This window comes from Antennarius striatus, chromosome 9, assembly GCF_040054535.1.
Source record: "Antennarius striatus isolate MH-2024 chromosome 9, ASM4005453v1, whole genome shotgun sequence".
In the NCBI taxonomy this organism is placed as follows: domain Eukaryota; kingdom Metazoa; phylum Chordata; class Actinopteri; order Lophiiformes; family Antennariidae; genus Antennarius; species Antennarius striatus.
Window position 1 is genome coordinate 6567414 of NC_090784.1, and position 18785 is coordinate 6586198.

The 18785-nt window shown below is 39.1% G+C and overlaps 1 protein-coding gene across 2 annotated transcripts in view; it reads right to left on the reverse strand.

Annotated features, from left to right (window-relative positions):
* Positions 1 to 18785, reverse strand: part of LOC137601853 (zinc finger protein 236-like) — a 52940-nt gene that overhangs the window by 7384 nt on the left and 26771 nt on the right. Inside the window, exons 18-30 of one of the 2 annotated variants that reach the window (XM_068324302.1) lie at positions 16725 to 16876; positions 16164 to 16340; positions 15588 to 15888; positions 14459 to 14562; positions 13345 to 13788; positions 11024 to 11169; positions 9046 to 9277; positions 8783 to 8956; positions 7324 to 7482; positions 3939 to 4096; positions 3729 to 3857; positions 3148 to 3342; positions 1369 to 1498 (exon numbers count right to left, since the gene is read on the reverse strand). In XM_068324302.1, coding sequence (XP_068180403.1) covers positions 1369 to 1498; positions 3148 to 3342; positions 3729 to 3857; positions 3939 to 4096; positions 7324 to 7482; positions 8783 to 8956; positions 9046 to 9277; positions 11024 to 11169; positions 13345 to 13788; positions 14459 to 14562; positions 15588 to 15888; positions 16164 to 16340; positions 16725 to 16876 — 2501 coding nt within the window. Of the gene's footprint in view, positions 1 to 1368; positions 1499 to 3147; positions 3343 to 3728; positions 3858 to 3938; positions 4097 to 7323; positions 7483 to 8782; positions 8957 to 9045; positions 9278 to 11023; positions 11170 to 13344; positions 13789 to 14458; positions 14563 to 15587; positions 15895 to 16163; positions 16341 to 16724; positions 16877 to 18785 lie in introns of both variants that reach the window. The other variant, XM_068324301.1, reaches the window with a different exon arrangement.

Here is an 18785-nt window from a genome sequence, read left to right on the forward strand (position 1 = left end):
CAGATAATGGAATGTGGCCATCACAAAACAGAAAGGAAAAAGGGTTGTCTGTGCAGGAAGCCCCTACGAGCTGTCATGCATAGTTATAACCACTTCTGTGTCTGTGGGGCTTTTTTTTTAGGAAAGGGAAGCTTGTGACAGTATAATGGTGTAGGATGCAGTACCGGGAGCAGCTCGGCATTATTGTATGCTTTGTGAAGAGGAAGACGTCGGTTATCCTTTTTGGCAATTTTTGATAAAATGCAAATTAGGGTTGAAACCATTATTCTGGTCACTGCTGGCTAATGGAATGACATTACATTATGATATTTACTCAATATTCCTGACAGAAATAAGAAATCTGTGACACTCGTCTCCTCATCAAGTACCGCTTGGAGCTCTGCAGGTAAAGCTGAGAAGAAACCCGTAGAACCACCACCAGCATTAATGATGGATGGGAATGGAATATTTTTTTTTCGCTCTGATTATTTTTAGTCATGTTTACAGAAACTGACACCAGGAGGAGGTGACTCTTCTTTCTCAGCAATCAAAGGGATGTATCTGATAAGTCCCTGTGTGGACTGATAATCACTGATTAATAATTAAAAAAATAAAAATAAAAAATAACTGTTTACTAGTAACTAAAGAAAAAGCCACACAATTTTTTGAATAGGTTTCTTGTAAATGAAAAACATGTATTTTTTATAAACCTCACTTATTTTCTTAAATACATTGTTGAAATTTTTTATCCTCAATACTTTACTATTACTTATTATTTTTTAAGGTAAATGTATTTTTATTTCATTTGCTTTCTTTTAATTATTTTTATTTAACCATAACATTTCTCTCTATTACATTACCGTTAACTTCATGTCTCTTTTAAAAATTGTCTTTTTATAGGCACTAGTGATGCCTCTACTTTCTACCCCCTCACGTTTTGCCAATCGCCCACCCCCAATACGTTTTATGGACTACATCTGAACGTGCGTATCATTTGTAGCAAGTTAGCTCTTGTTAGCTACAACAGCCACAGAACAGAATCAGTTCAGTAGCTACTGCTGTACATTAACACAAGGCATAACGTAATCAGCAGAAAAGCCGACATGACGTATTAATTTAACAAATGACTGGGTAATTAATAGATTATGTTTATATTTTATCATATTATTTTTATTTATTTATTTTATTTACTGTTTATTTTATTTTTATTATTTTTATATTTTATTATATTATAATTTATTATTATATTTTATTATTATTCCTAATATATTTTATTATTATTTCAAATACCTTATTTGTTTAACATTAAAGGTTTTGGGGTACCAAACTGTGAAACCATTGCAGATGGTGCATTTTGCTTAGGTGCACTGACAAACTTAATCCTCTTGCCTGTGTGAGTTCTGTTGTGTCTCTCCAATTGGCTGCGCTTGGCGAAGGCCTTCACGCAGGACGAACAGTTGAAGACTCTGGGTTTCTGAGAACTGGGCGAAGGACCTGGCTGGTGGACCCGTTCATGTTCCTAAAGAGAAAAACACATCCTGTTTATAGTTCAGCACACAAAATGCCTCTATAAAAGCATGGCTGGAGCAGAGACGTCCATCAGTGTGACCTTGGACAACCTGATGTATTGTTGAGATCTGGAGGATCCTGAAGTACCGTACATAACATTTTTCTTATTTTTCCATTATTTCTTTGTGACTGTGAAGGGTTGCTTGAAAAATTATATTTGCATTATTTATTTTGGACAACAGAAGCTGCCTTAGAATTCATGCTTGGTTGAGCCACAGGAAATGTAACTTAAATAATAAATAAAATCCAATCCAAAAATACAATCCTATTTAAAAGCAAAAATAGCAAATAACTCCAAGTCCCAGAATCTCATTATCTGTATTTTTATCAATAAAATCTTTGGATTTTGCAGTGGCTGGTTAAAAAACAAACCAAAAACAAACAAACACAAAGAAAAACAAAAAAACAAGTATTTTATTTTGAGAACAAGAAAATGCACTGCTGGAGAAATAATCTGGAGACTGATAATTTATTTATGTTTTATTTATTTAGTTATAAATAAATTCCATTCCATGTATACTTATTAAATTCTTATTTCTGTCTGATGAAGTTTAAGCTAAAGAAGCAGGCATTTAGTTTGGCTTAGCAGAAACCTCATTATTAGCGAGAATATTCAATATAATGACATAAAAGCAGTTTCTAACTTCTTTTACTACTTTTTGCAAGACAACAAAGTTGTCATTTAAACTGTAACTTATATATGTTCACAAGAGTTTATCTGATAACTGTGTTACGTACAAAAAAAAAGATAAAAGTGATAAAAATGTATGTGATTTGTTCGTCTGTCTGAGAAACACTGAGAGGTTCATGTCTAATCCAATAATTCATTCTATAGCCGTTACCATATTTTTATCCTGTATTCCAAAATTCTGAAGTTGTGTTTTTCTGCCGCCCTTCTATAATCAAAGGGCAAAATTATTATTCACAGGCCAACAATTTATGAAGCAGAACATTCACAAGTGGCCCTTTAAAAATTTAAAAACAAGTTCTCCCTGCAGACTAATGAGCACCCTGGGGACCTGTGGAAGCTGAGCCACTCTCACTGTGACACCAACCTAATCACTAACATTACTTTTAAGGAAGAAAAAGTGGGAGCCGACAGCACCGTGGCCTTTACTTCAAAGATGGGAGACGTGTGTCCGTGTGTAAGGTCATATTGTCTTCTTTCTCTCTGATATGAGAGTTCCGACATTTGTAGGCAAGAGCCACTCGTTCACATGAAGGGGAATGTAAGGACAGAGGAACCCAAGCTCCTCTTCTTAAGTGTTGTTGTCTTGAGTGACAGCGTTTAAGACTCCGTCCAAAGTATCACTAAATTAATTAGCCCTATTTATGCTTCAAATAGTGAGCCATTTTTGAGCACTCATGAGCACTTTGCCCACTTTGTCTCATTTCTTGATTGGATCTTTTAGTTATTTCCAGCCTGAGGACTGGGCACTGACTAGAATTTTTTTTTCCATTAATCAATCAACATACGCAGATGATTTTTCTAAAATTATGTAAATATTTCTTGTTGAAAATATATAAAGCTAAAGGTAAATCCATTAAATGTAGGATGGACATCAGTATGAATAATTAAATGTGAGCTTGTTGTTTCACCTTCAGATGTGTTGCTCTCTTGAAGGCCTTGCTGCAGAGGCTGCACACGTGACAGCGGTCTTTGCCGTGCGCTTGCCTACAGTGGCGTCGCAGCGTGTTGGCATTCTGGCACACCTGGTTACAGTAGTAACATTGGTTCCGGTTTTCTGCCTCCACCTGGCCGTCTTTCACACCTTTTTGCCCACCGTCTATAATCTGGTTCACACAAAGATGAAACATTAATAATCACTAACAAAAGCATCCGGACCGGCATTGTCAGGTCTAATTACGCTTTAGATTCTCTCAGATCTTCTTCAGATTCTTTTAGACACTGCTACTTCTCTTGGCAATAAATGATAGTAGTTTCTAAAGGCTGATAGTGGATTGTCAAATCTCACAATAGTAATAAAGAATAATAAAAGTCTAGCAGTTATTCAATGTGAGATTTAGATGACTCTCCATTTAAAAATCAAATGGCAGACATTTATTTCTTGACATTATTAAACCTTCACGGTGAATTATTTAGATGTCTTTCTCTGTCTAAAGTTAAATGAATTCAACGGTTCATCCGCTGTTACACTGAAGCACACAGACACACTCACATTGTACCCATTTTCAGAGGCTCCGCTTGTGGGCTGGGAATGGTGGCTGACCAGTATGACCTGCTGGTTTGAACTGGCTGGTTGTCCAGAGAGACCAGAGTCATTCAACACAGCAGGAAAGGTCTGACCCTAAAAATCAGAAGATGCTCTGGTCAGGTAGCCGATACAACTCAGACGTTAGAAATCAACCACAGAACGTGTTTTATTTACCTGTGTATTAAGGTTTAGGGTGACACCATCCAGCATACCCTGAGGATCCGCCAGTGTCAGTGTAACGCTGCTGTCATTGGCCACACCTCCCGGTGACATCACTAGGCTCTGGGAGGCGACGGTATGAGGCAGGGTGGTGCTGGGAGGCAGGCTGGAGACTGACAGGTGAGAAGCACACACAATATTTTTATTTATTTAATTAAACTAATTATACATTGACAAATCAATGCAATTTAAAGTAACCCTACTTCTTCTTCTTTGAATAAATGTACATCTGAAACACCCTAGACCCCCATCAAAAAAGGAAAAAGTTAGGAGACCCCTTCCCCAGACCATATTAAGACAATAAAACTTGAAAGACTTTCAGTACGTAATAAAACTAATAGGACTAAAGAAATCCTCCTTAAAGCCTTTATGAAAGTATATGCAAATTAATGTTGGTGAAGTCGGACCAGTAACTGCAGTACATTGATGCTGTAATGACTCAAAACGTGTACTTGTAATGTGCTACTAATTTCTACCAAAGTTTACTTAGTGCTTCAATCTCTGATTAAAAATGATAATATCATATTCAATATGACCACAAATTAGCAGCAAGTGCAAGACGTCATTACAAATGTGGTTTTAATAGCTTAAAGGAGAGCACTGGTTGAATTAATATGCAACGCTTCATTCCAGTCCGTCCAAGCAGAAACTGTGTGAAGTAGTAGGAATGATTTCCAATCGAGCCAAGAGAGGAGGATGGAGCGAACAAGCAAGAGAGAGAGAGAGAGATAGCGTGGGGGGGGGGGGGGGACTGGGAATTTGATTAAGCTTCTAGGTGAGGAGCAAAACAGTCAACAAAACAATCAAGAGGTCGACAAAAACAAATCGTCTTTGTTCACTTCAGACCACACGTCTCCTTCACTCTCTGACCATTAAAGGAGTTACGTGATAATTAATTTCAATGAGTCACACAAAAAAAGTTTCATCAGCTCTTTCTACTCTTCATAGATGTATACACAGTAGAAAGAAGAAGAGAGAAAGATGGATGACGTGAAAGAACCATGAGGGCCATGGTTCTTGGCCCTCAAAAATAAATTCTCTTTCGTGATTTAATACTCTTCAACTAAGATTTAAATCCAGCGTGTGTCTGTCTCTGTTTGGCTCCCAGGGTGATTGACTGTTGGTACACCACAAACAACTATGTACCGTTGTACTTTATAGCATAATGAATGTCAAAAGTACAACAAAGAAATAGAGAATTGAGAAAACAGTCTTTTCTTACGTGAATACTAACAAGAATTTATTACCTACTATTAGAGCAATTTATATCATATAAACTGAATTTGTATTTGCATTACCACTTCTTAACTGTCTTAGCATATGGAATTATTTAACAACATAGACAGACTAAGCAACATGATCATGATCATGACATGATCATGACCATGACATACTATGGGGTCCAGGATGTTTTCTCTATTATATTTATATGCTAGAGAATACAGTTAGCAAAACCTTCTGTTAGCTTATGATCACATGTCCATATTAGAGGACCTGGACCTCGGATGATATCAAATGATTCTCTTCTCTTTCTTCTGTCACTTGTGGCATCGCCATCCATGCAGCTAATCTGCAAAGACAGTTCCACATTCTCACTGTATAATTTTATTCATATTAAACTTTGGACAATAGAATTTTCTCCATCACACCTACAATCCAGGAGGAATGGAACATTTCTTGCTTAGAACATATTAGTACTTTCTCCTTGGGTCATGTATGTAACTTGTTTGAAAAGAAGAGCAAAGCCTACATGCTACTTCAAGAAGACAACTCTAGCTAAGAACTGTACAAACAATATTCCATGTCTCTATGTCGACATATCTGTGGGGGGTGACAAAGGTCGGAGCTGAGACGCTGAGACAAACTATCGTACGTTCTAATGGAATAATAAACAAGATGTCTGACTGAAACACTGTCAGTATTTCTATCACAAAACCAGTTCATACATATTTAAGAGCTTGCTGTGGTGTTTTTAATTAATGAAGTGCAGATTTTAAATTCATTTACCAGTACTGCCACTTAGGCAGTGAGCAAAAATTGATGCTCATGAGGTAAAATTAATAATGCACACACTAGAAGAGAGGAAACTGCATCTGTTTACTTCAACTCATGCAGCAGACAACATTATTTGCTGTAAGGTTTCAAACCATTACAGCAAATATTGAACTATAAGTCTGCCACCATTGCAGACTTATAGTTCACAGTGATCTACAGTGAATGGGACTCAGAGACTATTCCATTCTGGCTCCACAAATGTCACCTTATCTCGACCTTTCATTAAAAAGAGCACTGACAGAGACTCTCCAGCTTCCAATCTCTCTTATACCTTCTTTATGCTGGGAGCTATCGATGCTGCTCTTTTTATAAGATTTCACAGAAACTAAGCTCAAGTGTGGTTATATTCATGCTCACACACGCCTGTTCTTAACATTCACCTTCCATGCATCTTTCTTTTTTTATTGAAGAAGGTACAAAATGCTGCCTTGGTCTCCACTCACCATCCTTTACCTGTCATATCCGATAGGAGGGAAAAGTCCAGGTTTAAGTCAAGTGGTGTTATGAGTGAGCAGCATCACAAATGATGGCTCGATAGCAATCAAAGAAGGATTTTGTGTTCATTTAGAAGATGCATATGATGGAGTTGTGGTAGTTAGTCAGTGGGTCAACGACTGTGGCTGATATCTGTCATTAGTTTTAGATGATTGAGAACAACTGATGTCTACGCTCATGAGGCTGGTAGACTAAAAATGTCAGCAAGACTTGTTCAGGCATCCTAGTCCTCTCTGATTGGCTGCTGTGGAACCAGGCTAATGCTTACATATTTTGTGATTCTGTTTGTTGATGTCAGCGTGTGCCGTGAACAGCGGGACACCTGCCAGTGCCAATCTCTTCTTTATCACTTTATCACAAAGGCTCTGAGTACTGCTGGTTTTCATGGATTTTGATCACCTAAATTATTACTTGAGTCTTTCAAGAAATAAAAAAAAAGACACAAAGAAAAGTTTGGGAATGTGTGTGTGTTTCAAGTCCTGTACTTTAATGACACACTGATTCTGGCTGTGTGAAGTTATGAAAATCAAAGATGACCCAAAAAGAGGGGTTAGTGCTTTTGAAATTCCCGAAGGTCTCTTGAATCCATTGTGTCAAAAGGAGATTAACACTAAACTCTAAAGAATTGAAGACAAAAAAAAAAGCTAAATAAATTAGGAAAGTTTTATTAATACAGCCCTGAGCAGTAACAGTGTTGAACTCTAAATTTAACTCTTACATGTAAGGAATTCACGTGTAACACATGACTGCAGAGAGAGGATACCCCTCTAGATGTGAAACCAGTGCTGACCTGCCATTCCAGCGTTAGCAGGGCTCTGAGGTAGGAGGTGGTCATTGGAGATGGTCAGGGCGTTGCTGCTGGGCTGGCTGTTGAGTGGTGATGTCACTCTGATGCTGCTGTTCATCTCTGCACTGCTGGCGCTGCTATGCTGGGCGAGCAGATCCTGGCCTGCAAGAGTAGAGAGAAAAGCAATTTTAAGGGCCAAACATCATTACCTACATTTGCCTCTGTTTATTCTTATAGGGTAGAATAAAGTGGAGAATAGCTTCGCCTTAAATGAGGAGGGAAAGTGGCATTTAGTAGTCAGGACGATAAAATATACATGAATTAGGATAAACAGATGCCGACAAAATTACTTTAGCTGCATTTAGCTTGAAATCTTTTGCACTGTCATTTGTCATCTCTTCTCTTCTGCTGCCTCAAGCTAAAGAAAGAATCAGTTTAAGAAAAGAAAAAAGCACATGATGTGGTTTCCAAAAGAGAATAAGAAAGAAAGAACTGTTGCCATATATAATAATCCACAGAAAATCTCTTCTAGCTCCTCTGGTGGGAAGCCAAGGTGTTCCCAGGCCAGCCGATACACATAGTCTCTCCAGCGTGGCCTGGGTCTTTCCACTTCAGCTGGCTCCAGTCGATATGGAGGAGCAGCGGCTACTCTGAGTTTTTCCCTGGTGACCCAAAGCCAAACCATAGGTGAGAGTGGGAGCATGTATTGACTAATAAATCAAGAGGTTTGTCTTTCAACTCAGCTCCTTCTTCACCACCACAGACCTATACAACGACTGCATCACTCCCAGGAGCACTCTCTACGAGATACCACAAGGGACGTGGTCCAACGCCTTCTCCAGATCCACAAAGCACACGGTTGTTAGAACTCCCAAAAACCCTCAAGCACTCAAAGGAGAGTGTGGAGCTGGTCCAGTGTTCCACAACTAGAATGAAAACTGCATTTTCCTCCTGAATCTGAGATTCAACTATCAGTCTGTTCCTCCTCTCCCGTACCCTGGAATAGACTTTAACCAGGAGGCTGAGGAGTGGGATCCCCCCTGTAGCTGCAGCACACCTTCCAGTTTCCTTTGTTGAAAAGGGGAACCGGGATCCTGGTCTGTGGCAAACCACTCAGCACCCCCAGGCACTGAGAGTGGATGAGATTCACTCTAGGTACCTTCAGTCTCTGGATGTGAAGGGATCGTGTTGGTTGATGTCTCTGTAATATCGCATGGCGGTCGGGGAAAATGGCTCTGGTTTGGCCAACCAGGGTGAAGAAGGTGTATTACACTTAATTGCAAACACAAAGACACAATTAGCCTCTATTAGGAGAAGCAGCTTCAAATTGAAAGAGGGCTGGGAGATATTTTTTTCTTCTGTGCCTGCAAAGATGTCTGCCTGACAGATAAGATAATGCATAAAAGATAAAGTAAGCTATATAACAGCATAGCTTTGTGTTTGGAGGGGATATGGTCGTTACCTGATATGGTGAGGGTGATCTCCTGAGGGTTTCCTGCTCCAGAGCTGGAACAGGAAGCTGAAGCGAGGGCTTGGGTGAGGCTGGGGTTGTTGATGGTCAACGTTATCTCCTGACTGCTGGTGCTTCCGGCTATCAACCCAGAGCTGCCCATGACATGGCTTAGATCCTGAGAACCTGTAAAATTCACAAGAGAGCGTGAAAAATCCATTCAACTCATAACGGGGGGGCATACTTAATAATTCAGTGAAGGCAGTCTTGGGTACCTGTGGCATCCTGCTCAGACAGGCCAGCCATGGTGACCTGAGCAGGTGTGATGGAGGATGGCTGCAGGGCCAGGCTGGTCAGCGGGTGAATGACTACATTGGCCGACACAGAAGGGTCAGCAGTGGACATGAGCTGGCTGCCAGAGTGGGAGACCAGGCCAGTGTCGACACTCAGTGGTTGAGAGAGGAGCCCGCCTTGTTGTAACGTCTGCTGCAGGAGGGCAGGGTCAATCTGGAAGAGAGAGAACTACGTCAGACGGAAGAGGAAGACTGATGATGAAGGAAAGTAGAGAGGCAACAGCCTACAGCTCCATTTCTGCTTCCGGACAAATAACAGTTTCACAGTGATTAAAGATACTTTCACTTTTCAACAAAGAAAATGTTGAATAGTAAAAGTGATACAGACACATAGTAGTAATTAATTTGTCCCTGATGTTTGGTTGTAAATTAAAAAGCGTCTAATTTAAGCTCTGTCAAAGTGCTTATGAAACACATTTCTGTACTATAACCCTGAACAAAAGAATAGAAATCCACAATTGAGCTGCATCATACTTGCGAAGCACATGGGAGTCATTATTCTAAATGACACACCTGCACTTAGTAGAAAATGAGTGTACAAACAAGAGGCTGCAGGCTGCTACTCATCCATTCCTGCAGGTATATACGGTTTCTGAGGACGCTGAAGACGTCATTAATATCCTTTGGTTATTACTTCTCATGAGATCAGTTGGTGGATATGAGCAACGCTATCTGAACAAATTACAATATTCAAATTACAGACATTCATAAACAAATAGAAGAGATATGAAACCCAGTGTGGAGACCAGCAGTGTCAAAAACAAAATTGTAATTTATTCTTCAGCTGACTGAATAATGGGAAAATAATGGACTCTAGCTCCATTAAACATTGTTCTGGTGCTCTGGTAGGACTGTGGGCTGTCTCTCTGTGCTTGAACAGTTACTTTACATTAATGTTTATATTCCCACATTATGTTAGGAGCACAAAGGCTGTGTGAAGCCCTACATTAATCATCACAGGCAAATCTACATCCACTATGGTCATGGAGCTGTGTTAAAACGATTACTCATTAAAACATTTTGAAATTCTCTAGATTGCAGAACTACTGATATTTAATCCACACATTTTAATGAGATTTAAATGCTGGGTTAATGATGAATCTCCTAATTGTGACAATATTGGCAGATTGGTTTTGTGTTTATATTTGTGCACATGAAATATGCATTAGATGGCCTTCAATAAGAAATTGTCAGTAAAGCTGATGACACAACAACTAATGCATGAACCTTTTTGCAGTAAATAACTTCAAAATAAAAGACACCTTTGAGAAGAAATTGTATTAACACGAGAAAGTGTTTTGTTCAATCAAATAATGAAACACTGTGATGATTGGGATGCTTTTCAAAAGGTTTAGCACTTAGAAGGAGAGAAAAATAACCAAATTTTTGATGCATTTAAGACTCCACTATCATTTGGTGTGATGAATTCACGGAACACTAATGCATTAATGCAACCTTTGTGACTTCTAAACATTTTCTAAATATTAGTAGAATAAACCATTTGATGAAACACTGAGTAAATTATTCATGAACATACTTTAGGCTAATACCAAATAATGAGCCTGGCTAAAATGCTTTAATGAATATGTAGAAGATTACTCATTTTAATGCTCTAAAATACTGCTATATCAAAAAAACATTACATGAGCAACCATATTAGCATCACTGCAGCGACCTGCAACGCACACTCATATCCTAAAAGCCCCTCCAGATGAAACGTTAGAATAAATCGATTCCACTAAATGGAAAAACTGTTGCTCTGTGAAGCACAGACTCAATTTTGTCAAACAACCCTTCAATAAAAGACAACACCCTTCACTAACACTACGATTCACAAACACCAAGAAGAGCGAGGCGACAATACAAGAGGATATCGACAGCGTTATTTAGTAGGAACAACCTGCAGCGTGATGTTGTTGATGTTGCTCGTATCGATGCCGGAAATTTGGACGTTGGGACAAACCAGGTTGGCAGGTGTCAGCTGCAGGTGGATGCCGTCCAGGGTGGTCAGGCTGTCTGGGAGGGAGACGGTCAGGTCTCCTGCAGCTGCAGGAAACACGTGTACACACACACACACACACACACACACACACACACACACACACACAGACACACACATATTTTCATTTTTGAGATCTGCCAGATCTTGCTATAAATATAAATGCTACAAACAGCTGGCGGACAGAAAACAAAGCTTTTCTAGAATGATAAGTGTAAAATCTAAATATTAAAACAATTTTCAAAATGTTCATGAAGAAGTAGCAGTGAAAGACAGAAGAGATCACAAATCTGTTTAATCTAAGTCCCACGTGATGAAAGGGAACACGTGCATCAGAGGTTTCCTTGTAACAAAGGCCTCATGTTTTTAATGCTGCAGGATCCCAGTGAGAAAAGTCATTTAGTTTCTGCAGACGGTAGCTAGACTTCAGTCAATGTATTTAACTTCAATGAATTCCTTGCACTCACAGCTACTACATTACACCTTTATTAAGCATCTGTAGTACACAGTATACTGTATACCGTAACCACCTTCATAATTTAATACAACTTGGTCAGAATGAATTTGCTTGTTTCAGATAAAAACACCCTACTTTGTGAACATTGTGGAAAGCGAAGAGCAATTTTTGAGCCCAACGTGAGTAATTTGATCGAAAATGGACTGTCATCAATTCCTACGCCAAATTGTAATAATACAAGGGGCAGGTTTTTTGTTTTTGATCCAGTCACAATGAGGCCAAATGGAAAAGCTGGAAGGAGAAAACAAAGAACTGATCAAGTTCAAGTAATAAACGTGAATTCTCTTCTCATCTGGTCACATTCATTTAACAACAACACTCTGCTGTCACAACATTCATTTTCTTTTATGTCTTTGTTTTGCATGCCCTCACCTCACCTTCATCTTCAAAGGCACCAGCTTCATCATTCATCAGCTTTGAACTCTTGGATTAGGCGTTTTTAAAATAAATTTGTAAATCATCCTGCTATATCTATGGGATTGCATCTATACTTTAAATGTAGTACTTTTTAAATGTTTGTATTCTTGTACTTAAATGTTTTTACTGTACTTTCTTTTTCCATTGATTGTTGCTTCTAGAAATGGTTCTGTGCGGAAGCTGATAAAATAACCGTATTATATGTGATGCCACAGACTGTAGCAGTATGGTCAAGACAAATTTCCCCTTGGTGACAAAGTTTATTTTACTTTATTTTACTTTCGTTTTTTTCCAAAGATCTCATTATAAAGATGTTGCTGATTGTAATAATTTCCCTTTCCATTCAGGATTTTAAGTATGAAATAATAAATTCCGTTAAAGTGTACTCTGTTCATTTATTAAGAAATTAATTGTAAACAAATTTACAAATTTTATTTTTTTCAAGAGTTACAATATTCGTTAATAATGGCATTCACTGAAAAATAATTTGCATTTTTATTATTATTATTATAATAGATATACTGTATATAGTAATATCTCCTACAACTTATTAAAATTATAGCAATAACAATTGAATAAAATTAAATAAAACTAGGTTAACAGGACCCAACATTTCCTTCACCTTTAAGCCATTAATCAGCGTCTCACGAAGTGAACATCATGAAACTGTCTGTTCTTCACTGCTCAAGTGCATAAGTTTGTTACAGAGACCCAAAAGAGTCGTTTCTTTTTTTGACGCCAGGATATTTTATTTCCTCGTAAAGTCGCTGCTTAGCTGAGCGCTAACTTCACATGGAAATATTTGGAGGTTCTTAAGAGGACTTTTGGTGGCAATAAAAGGTGGATCGGAGGCCAGGGAGTAAACAAGAGGTAGCTCGTGGTGCTAAAACATGTTCCTCCTCCCAGGAAGGGCATAAACTTGGATTGTGATGAAACCTTTTTTGCCCCAAGCAACAATGTTGACACTGCCAACTCATTACAGACACAACACTGGAGCATTTCATTTACACCCACTGTCACATTCAACAGTGGTAAATCTGCTGTCATTTACAAAACTGATTTGTTGCTTTTATGGGCATAACAATAATCTGGAGTGTCATTGTCGGGTCATTGAACTACTCTGAAATGTTGAGTCCTTGATTGTCTTCTCACTGCATTGTTCTACACTACTTAGAGGAAAAGATGCAAATTGCATTTTGCATTTCTCTGAATGATAAATCAGCAAATACTTCTCTGTGGTAATGTGTGTCTGTGGGTACATAAGTCCCACCCCCTCCACCATCAATACCTGACATGGAGGCAGGCAGGATGGCCTGTCCCACCAGTCCTGGTTGCAGCAGATTCTGGTCAAACTGCCCAGTCAGGACTTGGTTGCTTGGGAGGTAAATGTTGGGGTCAGAGTTCGGTGTTTGTAGCAGACCAACAGGTTGGAGAGTCTCTGAAGCTGCTGGCTGCTGCCCCTGGCCTGCTGGAACAACCTGCCCAGGCCCCGGATCTTGAACCTGACCGGAGTGACAAGTGGACAAGGCAGACCGTTTGGATTTGGTCCTGTCACTGCTGGGCCGGAAGTGACACTGGATGTGGGTTTTACGGTGGCCTGAAGTCCTGAAGCGGAGGTCACAAAAGGGACATTTGAAGGGTTTGGATCCTGTGTGAAGGCGCATGTGCACCTTTAGGCTACCCTTTGTAGAGAAGGAGGTGTTGCACATGTGACAGCTGAACAGTTTTTCTCCTGAAAAGACAAGGAGATTTTTAAATCTGCAAGTCATATAACAATTTCACATAACTTTTAAAGAACAAGGACAGTTCCATAGACTCATTTCTTGGGTAAGACGGTCTTGAGCTTTCATTCAAATTCACTTGACTTTTCTTCATTTTCTTTAACAATTTATCAGGAGTTGAATGCAGTCAAGCTGAGACCCATTAGAAAATAATAAAACCATGTGTGGTGACACAACTTCATCAATTACTGTTCAACAAGCAGTTTTACATTTTGAAAATGTGCCGGTTTGCTTTCTTACTAAGAAATCAATCAACCATCACTAGGAGTAAGTTATCTTAGCTTAGCATTGACATTGGAAAAGATAAAATAAACACCTATAAACACTTCTTAAGACGTTCACAATGCAAGGCTGAACTGAATATGGAACAATTTAGATTTTTTTTTTTTAACATCTGCATGAATCAAATATGTATTGAATGCAAAACAAATAATAAGCACTATTTGCAATCTAAAAGTTTTGCCTGCATTTCCTGTTTCGGGATTGCTTTGGTAACAAATCACTTCTATTTCAAATACAACAATGTTTTTGAAAGTTCCACAAACAACAGGAGCATTGTCAGAAAGACAAGCAGCTTCGACCTCAACTCTGCGTAGCAAATCCCAGTGATGAATCCCTGACCTGTGTGTGTCTTCACGTGGCAGTCTAAGGTCGATTTCACAGTGAAGCTCTTCCCACATTCGTCACACTTGTAAGGTCTCTCTCCCGTGTGGATCCGAATGTGCCTAGAAATTGAAACAGATGGATGATGAAAGAGAACAAAGATTAGAGTTAAACGTGTGAGAAAGGACAGAGAGTCCAGTCAAAACTGCAACATTGTTTGTCATTACTCATCATCACCCTTCTATTTCATGCCTTTAGTTCCAAATGCTGCTGTTAAATGAGCGTTCGCAGAATTGCCTTCAGAGTTGAACACAACTACTTAATGCCTCTGATGAGTATGAGCTGTTCAGGGACAGAAAGGTTAGAGTTCCGCTGAAGAAAATAAGTGGAGCAGACCCAGACACAGAGACCGACTTAATGAGATTCAACACAATTATTTCCACAACTAAAACAATTCTTTTCCAAAAATAAACTGTTTTCATAGTTTATAACACTTATTTAGGAGTGTTAAAGCAATTAATTGGGGAATATGCCCTTGCGATTTTCCACCGGCTTGAGTGTCATTTCTGTTCCCTTTATCTTTAATTCGACATCTGGCACATAATTTCCTCTAAAAATTGCTTGGGATGACCTAACAACCCTTCATTTGCTTTCGGTGTGAATTTCATTTAGAAGGTGTAGCGTTAAAATAAAATTTACAGATGATTCTCTCTGAAACCAAGGAATTACATCAATACAAGCTGTTTCTCATTACTCTTATGTGCTTTTTCTCAAACATGTGAGCAGTTTAAAAACATAATGGAGAAGCTGGAAAAAGATTAGACTTTCCTCGAGGGCAGAATGACAAACCTGGACTCATATTCACAAAGCAGAGACATTTAAATCAGTTCCGCAGCACATCACTGGGAAACACTGGTCATGACACAGGTAATTATGGCTTTTACTGGTAATTGTGGTAGTTATGGTGACTGATCACCTTGTGTTGGTATTAGATGTTAACTAACTCATAAGAAAAGATTGGAAATAAAAGGTATTTTAGGGGTTTAAAATACGTAGTTTAATCCTTGTGTGCAAACGTAGCCTTCTTAACATCCTAGTGAAGCTGACATGGTAGAATTAAAAAAAGTTTATAAAACAATTTTTTTACCTGACAAGGTCGCTCGGCTTCTTGAAACTCTTGGGACAAAAACTACAGCAGTTTGCAAACTTGGGTTCCGTTTCCAGTTCCACTGCCTTGTCCTTTATCTCACTGATACGACCCCTTTCGGCTGCTGACTGGGACAGGATCCGCTCCGACACGGTGGCCTCCTCCCCGGGATCCTTAGCCAGCTCGGCCGCCTGCTCCTCGGTGAAGGTGATGATTTCCAAGCCCCTCCTCTTTGATGACTTTTGTCCTCCTTCCTCTTCCTCATCCTCCTCTTCTTCTGGGACATCTTGACTTTCCAGGCCTATAACTGCGGAGTGTGCAGTCAGTTATTGCTACTTGTGTTTGGATTACTTTAATGCTCGTCAGCCAACGCTGAATTAAAATGTCTTCAAACCCCTGGTTTCTTAACAATAGTGTTGAAGCAACTTCATCCCTGTCTGTATTTCAACAAGACAAAAATGAATTGTTTCATACTGTTTCATACTGAAGTGTTGCCTTCTCCACTTCCTTTGCAAACCAATTCCAATCCCTTGCATAGAGTGAGTGTAAGCATGTACATTATCTCGTCATTCTTACTTTGCTCCTCAATTGCATGCTCCTTCTTCATATGCTTTTTACACAGCAGGCTGGTCCTGAAGCTCTCATCACACATGCAGCATTTGAAAGACTTCATGTGGATTATCATGTGACGGTTCAGGCTCCCATTGGTGGTGAATGAGGCTTCACAAACATTACACTTGAAGGGTTTCACTCCTGCCAGCAAGATAAAAAAAGACAGGGTTTTTCATTGGAAGTAAAAATATGATAGGTTTACTAAAAAAAAAGTTGATTAAAAACAAATACATTTAAAAACTGATAACTTGACACAATGTTTCTGGTAGACATTTAGATACTTTTTAAAACAAACTTTTTTTCTTTTGTGACATGGATGCATAATTGGGTTTTATTTTTCTACTTCCAAGCATTTATTATTTCTTGAGAAACATGGAACCCATACAAACCTAGTTTGTAACTGACAGACCTCAATTTAAATAAACGATGTATTTATGAATGTGTCTTTGACGTTTGAGATTTTTTAAAATGCGACTAATTGTGGATTACTTGGAGATTCCTCAACACCTGATGGGTTGATCTCACCTGTGTGTGTGTTGAGGTGGGACTTCAGCACTCCGGCCGATACGAAGGCTCGTCCGCAGAGGTGACATCTGTATGGTTTCTCTCCGGTGTGGGAGCGAACGTGCTGCTTCAGATGGCTCGATTTTTTGAAGCCCTTATTACACCAATTGCACCTGGCAACAAAAGAACGAGCACAATAATTACTGCTATTTGCAATACCACTCTGAAAATGGCTAATATGATGATGGCTTATCTGTTAATGGGAGAAAAAAAACAACATTCATTTTGGGAAGTTTTGCCGTTTTGTATCAAAGCAGCATTGTGTGCTTGTTGTCTGCCTTTTTTTTTTTTTTCAATGAATCGTTCATCTGAACAAACAAGCAAACTTTTTTATCAGTTAACACTTTCCTAAGGGTTTTAAAAAATTCCCATTATCCTTTGCTTTCACATAAGACATATTTGGAGCACCTGGATCATGTTCAATTTCTGAAGTTTTCCAAAAGTATCCGACACAACACATTTTTTAATGGATCCTATACAACTGGGGTATCAAACTCATTTTAATTCAGGGAGCACATACAGCGCAGTTTGATCTCAAGTGGGCCAAACCAGTAAAATAAAATTACTCTACAACTAAAACTAAATATCTATGCATCAGTTTCTTTGACAACATAACCTGAAATTTGAATTAAAAAAAGCTACTATTTCCACAACCTTCTGCCTCAGAAAAGATGCTTATTTACAAGTTTTTACATCTTCAAAAGCAGAAAACATTTGGTTTCTATGTAAATGGAACTCAAAAACATAGCTGACTATTCAGAGGTGATTCAGACCCCTCGCATGGAACAGCTTGAGCAACCTGCTCCATGATGTGATCCATTTTATGCATCATTGTTTGCAAAACAAAACTTCCTGGTGCAAAATATAGTGGAGTGTTCAAAAATCATGTCCCTCCATTTGCTGCTCGTACTTTCCCTCTGAATTTTTTGTCACAGCACCTGCTTTTCTCATTGATGGTGCACCATTGGTAGCCACGATGGCAGCACGAGCCCAATCCACTCCAGTCCTGTCCACAGCTCCAAAGACAGCACTGAAAATGTCATCTGCTGTTGTCAAGTCCATCACAGCTACCAAAGTCCTCGGTGACAGTCAAAGTCTCATCAACATCTGAGCACCAGCTATACTTTATTGTGCTTTATTTGGCTGTGCAAATCTGTCTCTAATCCTGTCAGCTACAGCATTTCTTGTTGCTTCTCAGGATACACACTTCCTGCTGCCTTCAGCACACATGTTTTCACAAAACCACCCTCAAAGTATGACTTGGACGCTCGCGCTTTTTTCATTTGCAGTAAGGCAGCTGCCTTTGACCGCTTCATCACTAATCTCTTGGCAATGGGTAAAAACAGACCACTGTTCCCTCAGACCTGCTAAGAATTCATTGCTCTTTTCTGTTCTCTTTGTAAACTGTCATACTTTTCCCTATGGTAGGTCTCATCGCGGTGACAAATATTATATTCCTTTAGCACTGCAACTTGCTGCATACACACCAAGCATACAGGTTTCCCATTTCCCTTTATAGAATACAGTACAGGAACCATTTCTATTTTCTAAACTCTCACTAGTCTTGAGACACTATTTGACAAGAAGAAACAGAGACAGACAACCTCTTAGAAACAAAAAAATTGCAGCAGCACTACAGCTCATTGTGTCTGAGTGCTGCAGTGTCATAAAGTCTAAATGGTGAGATGAATAGTCTGGTCAGGAGTGAACTGGAGTTCACAATGCTTTATAGGCACCCTAAAAGAGCATAGGAGCAGATTTCTGGTCTGATGAGAGAAAAATTGAACTCATAATCTGAGGTTCTTTTCATGAAGTGGCTAAAACCGCGGTTTCTGTTAAATGTGGATAAAGTCGTCTGAAGAGAGGATGATTAACAGAGAATAAATGTCAGAACCGGCTTTCATTTGTCAGTAAACCCCAAGCTGCAGCATTTTATGAGAAGTATCTGAGTGTGTGGGTTCAGCTGAAACACCATTGACATCACTCTTCACTGAACACTAATAGTTTGAGAGGATCTGTATG